Below are 11,924 nucleotides of genomic sequence, written 5' to 3' on the forward strand. Positions count from 1 at the left end.
GCATTCTGGATGTTGGGGGCTTGTAGGATTTAGTTTATGGCCACTTGGCAACCCATGAGATGACGAATAATGGCAGATTGTATGACTAAGTATGTCCTTTGAACTGAGAAATGTTAAAGAGAGAAAACCATGACTACGGTGCTGTAGGTGGTCGTGGTCTCGCAATGGGGGTGCACGTCGAAGAATACAAGTACCGTATTAATTGCTTTCCAAGGTATGATTCTTGTATAAATGGGTAAGCTATAAGAAATATAAGAAAAAGTTTTCTTAACCCTTTGCTAGAAGAAAACATAGAATAAAGCATGCAGATATAGGCGCTTTACACTTTTTTATATAAAATGTACCTATTCTTCTCTTCTCTTTTTCTTCTTATGTAGTAAGAATCAAGTATTTAATTAGGTAAAAAGTATTACTTCTGGGGCTAGACATTGTACCCCAACGGAGTTCCTAGCTCCATTTTCTTAGAACGATATCTTGGAAAGCAATTAATACGGTATACACATCCGCCACAAGGAAGCTAAGCAACGTTACGAGCCTGGTGAGTGAGGTCTGTGCGCTTCAGGGCCATTTGCTCCATGAAGAGCCATGTAAAGAGATTCAAATTTTCAAATTTTACAATAATTCCATAAATTACTATTAAATAGTGCACTTTAGCTTCTTCTTAATTATATCACTCAAGCACAAATAATAACACTTTGCGATTGTTTAAAGCTGTTTAAGTAAAGTGGGTGAGTTTGGTTTTCTGATGCCTGAAAAGGAGCCTGAAGTGCACAAACTTAACTCACTAGGCTCGTTAAGATTGATCAAGCTTAAGCCATGTCGATTGAAATAATAGTACTTTACAATTTGGCAGCACTCTTTCTCATCTCTTTAAGATCTTCTCCCTCCATACAGTCCACCTTCTCGTTCAGCACCCTGTCTACCGCAGCACCAACTTCTTCGTCTCCACCCAATAAATCATACCACCCACTGACTCCATCTTTCTCGAGCAACCCGACACCAACCTCCGCCACATCCGCTCTTGTAACCTCCCCTCTCGCTCTCGTCTTCCCAAAACTAACCTTCCCCACCTCAGCATCATCCGTCAACCTCCCCGGCCTCAAACTAATCCACCCAAACCCATCCTTCTTATTCCTCTCCATCCCCTCCACAGCAAGCACATCATCCGCCGCCAACTTCGCCTTGTAATACCCCGGCATAACCTCTGTATTAACCTTCGTCATCAACGCATAGCTCTCATCATCAAACCACGGCGCCCTATTCCTCCTAATACTCAGCGCCGAAACAACCATAAACCTTACCACGCTCTGCGTCGCAATCGCCGAGCGGATAAAATGTATACACGCATCCCTATCAATGGCATTCGTTCTCTCGACGCCTCCTTTTCCACCAGCTCCCGCAGACCAGATTACGGTGTCGGGCTTGACCTTGTCGAGGATCTTCTGAGCGTCGGCTTGCGATTTTACGTCTTCGATGCTCTCGATTAGAACCGAGATCTTGCCGGGTCCATTTTTGCCTGCGGATAGTATTTCGGATTTCTGGTCTGGGTTTCGGATCACGGATGTGACGTTCCAGCTTCGAGAGAGGAGTTTGGGCGTCATGAGGAGGGAGACTTTGCCGTGGCCGCCGAGGAGGAGGATGTTCTTTGGAGGCATGATAGATATTGTTCGTGTTGAGAAGTGAAGTTTGTTTATGCTATTGAGGTGAGGAGGAGGTGTTGTAAGAGGCAAAGAAGCTTTGCACAAATAAGAAGAGAGGGGAGCTTGAAGATGATGCAAGCTGCCAAGTCAGGCCACGAGGTGCAAATGCCGTATCGCCGAACAGAGGACGTGAATTCGGAGATGATCACTTACGATAATGCTTACCTGTACTTCTTGCAGCGTTTTTGCCCTCGTTACGATCGTTTCGATCATTATTCATGAATCCAAAGAGAGATGTGGTTGAATTACCCCGCAATGACGCCCATTCTGCGAGTTGTTCTGTGGCACGCTTCGTGGCTTGTGCTAGTGCTTGTGGCTGAACTTTTATTGCTTCAATTCTTCCCCAAGATTTTCTAGTTGCTCACCACAACGACATTGAGTCGCGCACCTTGGCCCCGCAGACCTCTACGCACTCTCGCAGATCAAAGAATGTTTTGTGACGCTCTAATCCAGGTCAGGAGCGTATCATGCTGTCTTCTGCGTCGCTCTGCAAAGCACTAGGCCACTAATCGAAGAATTCTCTCGAGAGCTTCAGAACCAGCAACCTACTACTCACTAACGCCGCAGAGCTACTAACGCAATCAGCCAGTCCCTATACCAGTTTGAACTCTCTCCAGTCCTCGATCTCGGACCTCGAGCAAATCATCCCCGTCTCTGGTAAGCTTCTCTCTCTTATTCCTGTACCGCACTACCGCCTAGCATGATGAACAAACATAGAATCTCGTTAGTCCGAACAAACAATGTTGATATCTCTAATCCATACCTTTTCTGATCAAAATCTCTCTATCACTTCCCTTCCTAGCAAGATTAGAGTTCTTGTGCTAACTTGAAAGAAGATATAGGTCCTCAGCCGTACGTTGTGCAATTCCTTACGACGAACACTTCGATTACCACTCCTATACACATGAAATGCTGCTGGGTACCGTTTCTTTGCGAACGCGGATATGGCAATAATGGGGAGAGCCTGTTGGCCAAAAACAAGAAGATCCTCGGATTCTTGAACGATCAAGTTCTGGTTTGACACACAACTTTCCATGTAGGGCTAGGAACTTTCATACAAGATCAGAATAGGATATTTCAGTAAGATACGAACACTTTCATTATCATCATGTTTCTATGCTCAGTGTCCCGAAGAGTGACTTGAGATGGATGTTATGATAGACGTATCAATCTTGAGATTTGTTGTCAATCTGAGCAAACGACATTGAAGTCAGTCATCACAGCTCTGTTAAATATCTGCTGTGCATGCTTTCCTATACTCATTTACTCACCCCTCACCTTAAGCACCAAATCCAACCTCCCCGGATTCATCGTAAAATTATCCTGCAAATCCCTCACAACCCTCGTCCCATCGTCCCCAGGCGCCAACTCAATATCATACTTAGAAACCAATAGAGCAACCAGATACGACACGTTCCTCATCGCAAGTTTTTGTCCTACACAGTTATATCTCCCTAATACACAGTAAGACAAGCAGATCCAAAGGAAGATGGAGAGGAATTTGTACCGATAGAAAAAGGTGCATAGCCATGTCTATCCCTCACCATCTCCCCTTTCGTCGTCCACCGCTCTGGCACGAATTCGGTGGGACGTTCGAAGCAGGATTCCACTGCACAATTAGTGACCCCTTCTTTCTATCTCCAAGGAGCAGCTTCACTCACATCTAGCAATCGTAAACCGTGGAGCAAAAACATGCGTCCCACCCGGCACCCACCGTCCTCCAATCATCAAACCACCCTCTGGCACTTTCCTACCCGGCCCAGTGGGAATCGGAGGCCAGAGTCTCAGCGTCTCCATGATCACGCTCGACAGGACGGGAAGATCTAGAAGCGCGGAGAAATTGGAGAGTGAGGAGAGGGTTTGCAGTTCGTTCCGAATGAGGGATTGGTATCGCGGGTATCGGGCTAGGTTGGCGAAGGTGTTGATTAGGGTTGTTGCCATTGAGTCGCTATTTCAGAGGGTAAGTAGAAGGTGTGGATTTGGGAGGAAAATAAGGTACCTTCCAACTATAAGCAAGACTAATGCATCACCTTCCAGAAAATCACGGTCCTCTTCTAAGGTGCCCTTTTCCATCGAGGCACCGATCAAGTAAGACGAAACATCTGGGACTGACGGCTCTACCTAGGAATCTCATATCAGCACACCTTCCTTGACGTATAGAGAATACTAACCATAACCCTCTCATCCAAGCTCCTCTTTGTAAAATCGATAAAACTCTTCCACCCATTCAACTGCCTCAGTATCCCACTCCCTAGACGAATGAACCAAGGAACCGGGCTCAAAGTCCCAAACACTCCCATAAAATCCCGGACTCCCTGCACTGAGGGCTGGAACGTATTGTTTAGCAGATTCCCGAACGATTTGCCGAATGCGAGATCGCTCATTACGTCTGAGGTGTAGAAGCTAAAGTAGTCGTATACGTTAACGGGTGCGCCTTTTGTAGATGCGAGGTGTTGGTCTAGTTGATCGCCGTATTTTGTGATGCGGCTTTCGTAGTTACGGACAGCTGTGACTTAGGTTAGAAGAAGTGCTTAGAGAAAGGCATCGTATAGTATGATTACCTTTCGAGCCGAAGGCCTGATCCCATACTCGTCGTCTCTTGTCATGTTCAGCCGGATCTCGCACATTGGCTATACTCTTCAACGGTGCTACTGAATCGTACCAGTCGGGTCTAGTGCAGCTACTACCAGGTCCACTGATGGCCCAAAGAGCTTCTGGGGAATAGATGGTAAGTTCTTGGGGACCTTACCCAGCGCTGGTCAGTGCATATCCATAAGGGATCGACGGATCACTAACCTGTTCTCACGAATGTACCATACTCATGATGCAATTTATCCAATACAAGATGATTCTGTGCATGTCTTACGTGCCAGACATGCCAGATCTTGGATATCCGAGCACCCAGTGGGCCCGGGAAGTGACGAAGAGGATGAAAGAATAATCGGTAGCCGGTCATGCTCGTAAACAATGCCAGCAGGTAGGCGGCCTCAAGCTGGGCTTCGGCTGCGATTGCAAGGAAGATATCATGGTCGTGCAGTTGTAATTCAAAGTAGTAAACTATTGCACTGGTACCAAGGAACAGACAGCCATAGAGTGGAGCCTGCATATGATGCTCGCCACGAATGAAGTATAGCCAATGTGACAGTAGGCCGAGACATGCTGCCCATATGGGCAGTGGAATAATGTCTAAGTTCTCCATTGGTCTTCAACGTACGAAATGATAGTTCGAGAGATACGGAGTATGAGCCTTGGATGAAGATATCTCCATCAGACGAACAGAGGTCTGGGGACCTCGGTCACAATAGACTTCGGTCATGATGTTAACCCGTCGCCGAATTCTAAGATTTAAGCTTTGTAATCTTGGAATGTAAGCCGGATGCAAATATCTAGTTCAATGGTTCGTATTTCAAGTACGAAGTGCGAACCGACGAATCGCATGAATCACATGACACTAATCATGGCGTTTCCCTACCTACAGGAAGCGATTGTATGCTTCCGTATAGCGAAAGGGATATCCCAAGAGATGCAATTCCGATAATCCGTGAGGCCTGGGATTTCCCCGCGGTAAGGAAAGAGAGAGGAGTAGCCCGTGAGCGAATGAAGGCGTGGACCTCCAAATTCTGACTCTACTGTCATTGCCATCAACATGTCTTTGCACGGCTTTTGCCTATGATCGCTAATAAGTACGCGAACTGCTGAACTAGTGGGAATAGAAGTTCGATACATTATTATTGAGGATGGTCTGAGAGTACGATCTCGACCACTCTAGACGTAGGATTTCTGCCGAATCATAAAGTTCTATTCATCGCTTCTAAGCGAATTTTGTGAAGTACCAACAGCTAGGGTGAGATAAGACGGTATGCTGTATTTTTAACCTCGGGCTTACCACGACTGTGCCTCTGGCGCAAGCTTTACTTATTAAGAATTTGATCTCTTATCAGGTTGCTTCTGTACTTGAAAATCCGCATTCATCTTCTGGCAATCTCAATAAGAATCCATACTTGACCGTTGACATACTTTCAAAATGTCAGTCTTAGTTGTTGAGACTGCTCCATCTGCGACGCCACTGGGCCTCGAGCTTGTTGACTTGAAACTTCGAGTCCTCGAAAGTAACGTTCCCAAAGGTCTGGATACCATTACGCGAGCCATATACGAAACACAGGATATCGAGATCGGAAATCAAGATACAGTGGCTGCTGCTATCAAAAAGTACAAGGGAACGTCAATTAACTTGAACGGATTATCTATTCAAGGACGAAACCAACACCTCGCCACACTGGTGCATGAGCAGAGCATCACAACAGGATTCATATCCGGTTGGAAGTGTTTAGTAGAGGCTGCACCAAATATGGGCCTTCACCCTAAGGTAGTTGAACATGTTCGCATTGCAGTAGACGTGTATGAGAGACTAAGGAAAGGGACGAAAGGCCATGCACCAATTGATGTCAAAATGTCCATTGGGTCACAGGCAGCTTACGACTCGATCTACCGTCTCGGCCCAAAGTCTCTGGGAGGCACGGCCTGGAGAGCGAGTGAGGAATATATGGCGTTTCTCAAGAATCCTGCATGGAGCGATTCGGGTTATTCGACTGGCATTCCACCTTGCGTAGCAATGGGTTGGGTGGGAGTCCAGATGAAGGTCACTCCAACTCAAGACGTGCAAGAAGTTGTGAGGATGCAACTTCTCGGTACGATCGATTTCGACCTTGACCATCTTGATGAGAACAAGTCTGGGTTCCAGAGCGGATTTCGATCCGCGGCAATGCATACTCGTGCTGTTGGCACTAGACTCCAAGGAGCGGCACTTATTGGAATGATCAACTATGATCTTCAGAACTATATTCGCCCTATACAAAACCGGTGGGCAGCAGAAAACATCGGACCATATAATCTTGGTCCTGCTGATGTCTCCCCACAAGATTGGACAGCATATCTGATTGCCGATTGTGCTGCTCTTGTCCCGTTCGCATATGACAGGGACTACGAAATCAGTTCTATCGGTATGGTCATTGGAATGATTCTTCTTCAATGCCAAGATCTCCTGTTCGACACTGGATGTTCGAATCGCGTTGCCACGGTGGCATATGTCGAAGCTGCAGGTGTTGCAAAATATGGAATCCACGCTGCTTATGCCATAGCTGGCTATGAGGCAATAGCCAAGACCTTTGTTGACTCTTTGCTCGTTTCTGACGGAGCAAGCACTCCTCACTTTGGGTATTCAGCGTGTATGGCAGCTGGACCATGGGGACCGTACGGGACTAGGTATCGAGTTTGGGAGCGATGTGTCAAGTATATCCGACAACTGAAACAATCAGAGCACCCCGAAGCCAAAGCGCTTCTCAAGCTTTCGTCCCAAGATATGATGTTGAGAGACTACGATCCGCAGAATGATATCGGTGGCGGCGAGTGGGCCCGAGCAATGAAGTCAAATGCTTCAGACCTAGTCTCTAGACCAACTGTAAAGTATTTCATCCCAGCGTCTGCTTCCGAGCTGTTCGATACTCCGGGAGTTGACAAGTCCGAATTGTGTGAGGTATGTGTTGTCGAGTTCGACGCGATTATGGCAAGCAAAGAGCTTGAGGAGGTCCACGCTCAAGCAGGTCTTCCGTCGAGCGTGTTGGTAGGCACCTTCGGACGACCAGCACGTCTCGCTGTGGGTCTTCATCGTGCAGCGTTATGGGCTACCACTAGCAAATGCTGTGATGTTTGCGCGTGCAGAGTCGGGTATTGGGCGGACGCCGCAGCGTATGGGGTTTTGAGTGCTCTGATGCACGACGAGCCATTGCTAGGACCTTCGTTGTGGATGTTGCAGAACTACTTCGTTGGCTGCATTACATTTTGGCCCGTGTCTCTCCCATTCCTCCTTCCAGGCTTCGACTTGATTGCAGATTTGTCCTTCGAAGACGGAGCCATGGGGGACAGAGACGTGGTCGACATCTAAGTTGGAGTTGTCTTGGTGTAGCGCAGTTCGCAGAGTGTGAAAGAATATATCGTCATAAAGGATCGTAATATATAGAGCTCTCCTCCTAGAAAGTATCGTTCATCTTAGAGTATGCGTTCATGTTGTTGAAGATGCTGTTGTGGTTGCTTAAAGTTAGAATGGCCCTAGTCTCTACATCGAAGTCTCCTACCTTACAATAAACTTTGTCTATGTAACACAATCAGGTCTTGTCAATCATGCCTGCAAATTCTCGTTAATCTGATCCTCTCTTTGACTTTGAATACCACTAGACTGTTCAAGGAGCAATATCGTCTAGTGAAACAAGGTTGACACCAATCTATCATCTTCGTACGCATGCCAAGAGCTGATGCTCCTATGCTCCTAAAGGATTTGAGGGCATCCAACTCTGGTGGTAAGAGTAAAGCGTGCTCCCTCTTCCAGCCCACCTTTTTGACAAGTAGTTCTGATGCTTCAAACCTTTCGAGTGTCTACTTGCCATACTACATTATTACCGGTCTTTGAACTAGGCTCCTGACACCAAGTCTCAAGCCCGCTTCCCGATCTTGTCAACCCAAATCGTGCTTTTAAGCTGCCCGGTCTTAGTTTGCGCATCTGTAACTGGTGCCTCCGCTGCCTTGCTCAGATCCATCTCCATGCCTACAAAGGTAGATTTTCCATTCTCAGACACGTCCAAAAAGTAGCTATTTTCTCCCTTGAACAAAGCTCTGAACTCCCAATATGCTACAATATTACTACCAGTGAGGAGGGCAGCGGCAATGACTGCATTCTCTTCCATTCCGAAACCAACACTTTCGTCATCGAATTTAGGAGATGAACCGTAGTTCTTACTGAACTCGCTGGCCCAGAATTCGGTCAATTGTAGCTTGTATCGTTGAGGAGGATCTGGCATATTTGGGAAACTCCTGTGGATCTCGTTGACTTCTCGAAGTACGAGTAGCAGATAGTCGATTCCGACGTAGAGAATGTATGGAATATCCGGTCTTGTCCTGCTGCATTGAAATTCCGTCTCCTCGACTAAGTTCGTCAGTCTAATAGCTATTCTCAAGAATTGGAATCTTTCAACTCACACGTGATAGTCATGATGATCGATACTGTCCTTGGTTATCCTCGTTCGTGTTGATGTGTAACGTATCTGAGATTTGCACATGGAAGCTGACTACCAGATCATAAGCACTGTTTATATTTCGGCTCTTCTTTGTCGTACTTTACATCAATTCCGTGCAGTAGTATACGAAGTGTTTCATTCTTCCTTCATGCGCGCAGGCTGGCTTGGTCATGCTCTTTCCCTTTCAGAATATACGATCTCGTTTATAATTCAAGAAAATGCTTCTCCTTGACCTATGTTTCCAACCTCCGGGTTAAATAACATAAAGTATTAGTCTTCGTGGACTTTCTGTTGCAGAAGCATGAACGACTTAAGTATCGAAATGGCCCTGGTTGCCCGCGGATGCCCCCGGATGCATCTTCAGGACTAGCTCAGGATGAACAAAAGAAGAACTATTAAGAAAAAGATCTACTCGTCGACTTCTAACAGAAGCTTCTAGGTTTGCAACTGTCACGACGGCACGTGAAGCAAAGCAAATGACACACGTTCCTATTAAGCGATGCTGTGCCTTTTTCAGCCCAATGCCGATACGAGAACCAATTTACCATCGCTCACCTGTTGTTCCCTTCGTAACGAAGTCGATATGCATGATCACTTCACAAAATCAATCCTAATATTTTCAATTGAAAAAGAATGCAGAGATATGCCCCCCTTGAGTAGAGCCATCTCCGGATTTAAGCGACGATTCGCTAATCTTTCAGGGGCTACATTAACCATTTCTTGAGCCCTTGAGATATTCTACTCAAAGATCAATTTAGAAAATGCTGCAGATAAATAAAACGCGCTGATATTGGGATACTTCGTATGATATCTCATCTTGAATGATCAAATCAAAAACGCGCTTCACTTGAATTTCCAGGCACGGATAAAGACCCCAGGGCAGATCCGAGACTGCGCCCTATCCTCAAGGCCATTTTGGGATTATGGCCCGTCAGCTGCGCCCATTGTGAAACAGAAAAGAAAAACAGAGAATACGAGATTCCACGATGGATAAGTAGACGATCGCCTTGGCAGTGGTGACTGCACTGACTTGAATGTACGACATGCATTCTTTGAAGCACGTGATACGTCTCTCTCGAGATCACTTCGTTGCCTTTGAATACCCTTGAGACGATTTGATTCATACATTATCTCAACATCGTTTCAGCTTCGCCAGAGAGTTGAACGGAGCTTTACCATAACTATAAAATATGAAGTCGCCACTTTACTCAATAACAGCACTTGTTCTTGGAGCGCTCGCTCAAAATGCGACAGGTAAACAATCATATCCTCCTTCCCAACTTTTAGTTGGACGTACTGACCCTGGGGCACAGAACTAGCGAGCACCTGTCCTGAAGTTCTCGTCTTCAACTCCACCAACATCGCCTCTCTCGTCCCTTGTACTCTCCTGAATTATCGCTGTGGCGTTCAACCCGAATACAGCTCCCCTAACGGCAGCGACCGCATCATCTGGAATGCTACTGCAAGCGGTCCTCCCGCCGCAGGCTGCACTCCATATTCTTTCCAAATAGAGGTTGACGAATCCATCAACGGCTCGCTCTCAATCCCAAACATCACCAATGTTGCAAGCGCAGTATTCGAGGGAGGTCCAGTTGAGGACTTGAATCTGACAAGTTTGGCATTGGATGATCTGGTAACCATTGGCGGGGACTTTTACTTCAAACTGGCAGATAATTTGGCGAGTTTGAGTGTGCCTAGGTTGACGAGTGTGGGAGATCTGGAGTTTCATTTGGGAGGGGAAAATCCGGCGAGCATCGATTTGAGTTTTCCAAGTTTGGTGAGTGCTGCAAATGGAATAATCCTGGAGGGGAATATTGATTCGTAAGTTCAACCTCGTTTTCTTTCTATATGGAAAGAAGGAAATTCGGTATCTGCAGGTCTGATTTAAATACAGTATCGATCTTCCGGTCTTGAGCTCGGCTTTCGAAGTCAATATCACCTCAACTGGTAAATTGGACTGCGTATCTCTGGCTAAGAGCGTGGTGGATACCCTTGTGCCCGTCGGGAAAAGCGCCAACAACACGGTGATATGTAATTCGCCACAGGGTAGTGTCACGACGTACAAAGCGGCAAAGCCAACAAGTGGCAGTGAGAGGAGTTTTCGATTGAGAGGGGACTTGAAAGTACTTGGAGCATTCCTTGGTTTATTAATCATTACTTCATGCTGAATCTAGTGAAACTGGACCACCGGCGACTTATTTAGGACGCACTTAAGCATGGGACATTCAGCAAGTAACTATAATTCTAATACTAATTAGAGGACTCATCTATACCCATCTGAGACGTGAGCTCATCCCTTCTAGATCTATAAAATGCTACTTCCCTAATTCTTTGGAAATACTCCCATTTTGGCCATCACAATATCCATATCAACGCCAAATGGTCTCAAATCCAACTGAATCAGGTCCCCAATTTGACTGAATTCATGCTTCTCATAAATAGGTCGACCCATAGCACTAGCCTCGAGGTATGCTGGAACACCATCCTTTCTCGCTTTCTCAACGCCCCAGTCAATCAACATGCCAGCCGCTCCTCGACCTCTCTGAGAAGGCCGCGTGACCAAGTGCATCAGAATCCAGCAAGGGGCACCTTTTTCCATCCAATTCTTTCTTTCAGCATCCCGTTCGGAAAGGATGAAATTGTGTAACTCGATGTTCATGCCCAGAGGGAAAGACTGGCCCTCCACGGGACTGTGGATCTCCCACGGAATACCGTCTGTGTAGGAATATCCATTGGGGTAATAGTGCCACCGAGCTATGCTGACGATCTCATCAGTGTCTTCGTCGACCACTTTGAGATACGTTGCAGAGCGATCGCCCAGAAATCTGCTTCTTTGCTTGGACATGTGAAACCGCAGTCGCTCTTGTGCCTCAGCTTGTGAAGATACTAGCCAGCAAATAGGAGTTGGAGGTCCGACTAGGTCGTCACCGACTGGGTATAATTTGGCGTGGTTGGACATGCTCTCAAAGTCTTCCAAACAGATTTCGCGAAGTTTTAGCGACATCTTTGGGGACTGAGGACGGAGCAGCTGCGTGATGAATACGTGGATAAAAGCAAATAGAATATGAGAAGAACATCATCAAAATTCTTGCCAGAGATGAAGTTAAGAATAAACGAGATCAAAGGTGGTGGTCCCATGTCATTGACAAGGCGTGTC

General features: G+C 46.4%; 6 protein-coding genes across 6 annotated transcripts; 2 read left to right on the plus strand and 4 right to left on the minus strand.

The window, feature by feature from the left end:
• Positions 1–713: 713 nt before the first annotated feature.
• On the minus strand, positions 714–1,943 carry LY89DRAFT_687881 (NAD(P)-binding protein). The gene has a single exon (XM_018215597.1). It carries the CDS (start codon positions 1,653–1,655, stop codon positions 840–842), a length of 816 nt encoding a protein of 271 aa, XP_018067330.1. The 5' UTR covers positions 1,656–1,943; the 3' UTR covers positions 714–839.
• A 949-nt stretch (positions 1,944–2,892) lies between these two features.
• Positions 2,893–5,065, minus strand: LY89DRAFT_623054 (cytochrome P450). The gene is made up of 7 exons (XM_018211000.1): positions 4,497–5,065; positions 4,262–4,444; positions 3,872–4,206; positions 3,700–3,821; positions 3,362–3,648; positions 3,208–3,309; positions 2,893–3,154 (listed from the first exon to the last, which is right to left on the minus strand). Exons 1-7 carry the CDS (start codon positions 4,897–4,899, stop codon positions 2,964–2,966), a joined length of 1,623 nt encoding a protein of 540 aa, XP_018067331.1. The 5' UTR covers positions 4,900–5,065; the 3' UTR covers positions 2,893–2,963.
• A 521-nt stretch (positions 5,066–5,586) lies between these two features.
• Positions 5,587–7,641, plus strand: LY89DRAFT_785515 (uncharacterized protein; the record flags this gene model as incomplete). Its single annotated transcript, XM_018222900.1, has 1 exon — positions 5,587–7,641. The coding sequence occupies exon 1, from the start codon at positions 5,725–5,727 to the stop codon at positions 7,639–7,641; it is 1,917 nt and encodes a 638-aa protein (XP_018067332.1). The 5' UTR covers positions 5,587–5,724.
• A 544-nt stretch (positions 7,642–8,185) lies between these two features.
• Positions 8,186–8,742, minus strand: LY89DRAFT_756235 (uncharacterized protein; the record flags this gene model as incomplete). The annotated part of the gene is made up of 2 exons (XM_018221371.1): positions 8,186–8,676; positions 8,730–8,742. 2 exons carry the CDS (start codon positions 8,740–8,742, stop codon positions 8,186–8,188), a joined length of 504 nt encoding a protein of 167 aa, XP_018067333.1.
• A 1,215-nt stretch (positions 8,743–9,957) lies between these two features.
• On the plus strand, positions 9,958–10,935 carry LY89DRAFT_737880 (uncharacterized protein; the record flags this gene model as incomplete). The annotated part of the gene is made up of 3 exons (XM_018220306.1): positions 9,958–10,021; positions 10,081–10,588; positions 10,662–10,935. 3 exons carry the CDS (start codon positions 9,958–9,960, stop codon positions 10,933–10,935), a joined length of 846 nt encoding a protein of 281 aa, XP_018067334.1.
• A 78-nt stretch (positions 10,936–11,013) lies between these two features.
• LY89DRAFT_687883 (uncharacterized protein) lies at positions 11,014–11,858 on the minus strand. Its single transcript, XM_018215598.1, has one exon. It carries the CDS (start codon positions 11,610–11,612, stop codon positions 11,091–11,093), a length of 522 nt encoding a protein of 173 aa, XP_018067335.1. The 5' UTR covers positions 11,613–11,858; the 3' UTR covers positions 11,014–11,090.
• Positions 11,859–11,924: the final 66 nt, after the last annotated feature.

The sequence above is a fragment of the Mollisia scopiformis genome, assembly GCF_001500285.1.
Source record: "Mollisia scopiformis unplaced genomic scaffold LY89scaffold_20, whole genome shotgun sequence".
Classification (NCBI taxonomy): Eukaryota; Fungi; Ascomycota; class Leotiomycetes; order Helotiales; family Mollisiaceae; genus Mollisia; species Mollisia scopiformis.

Coding starts and splice junctions, on each gene's coding strand:
- LY89DRAFT_687881 (XM_018215597.1), bottom strand. CDS start 1,655: ATGCCTCCAAAGAACATCCTCCTCCTCGGCGGCCACGGCAAAGTCTCC.
- LY89DRAFT_623054 (XM_018211000.1), bottom strand. CDS start 4,899: ATGGAGAACTTAGACATTATTCCACTGCCCATATGGGCAGCATGTCTC. Junction 4,207..4,261: donor TCAGGCCTTCGGCTCGAAAG/GTAATCATACTA, acceptor CCTAAGTCACAG/CTGTCCGTAACTACGAAAGC. Junction 3,822..3,871: donor GCTTGGATGAGAGGGTTATG/GTTAGTATTCTC, acceptor TGAGATTCCTAG/GTAGAGCCGTCAGTCCCAGA.
- LY89DRAFT_687883 (XM_018215598.1), bottom strand. CDS start 11,612: ATGTCCAAGCAAAGAAGCAGATTTCTGGGCGATCGCTCTGCAACGTAT.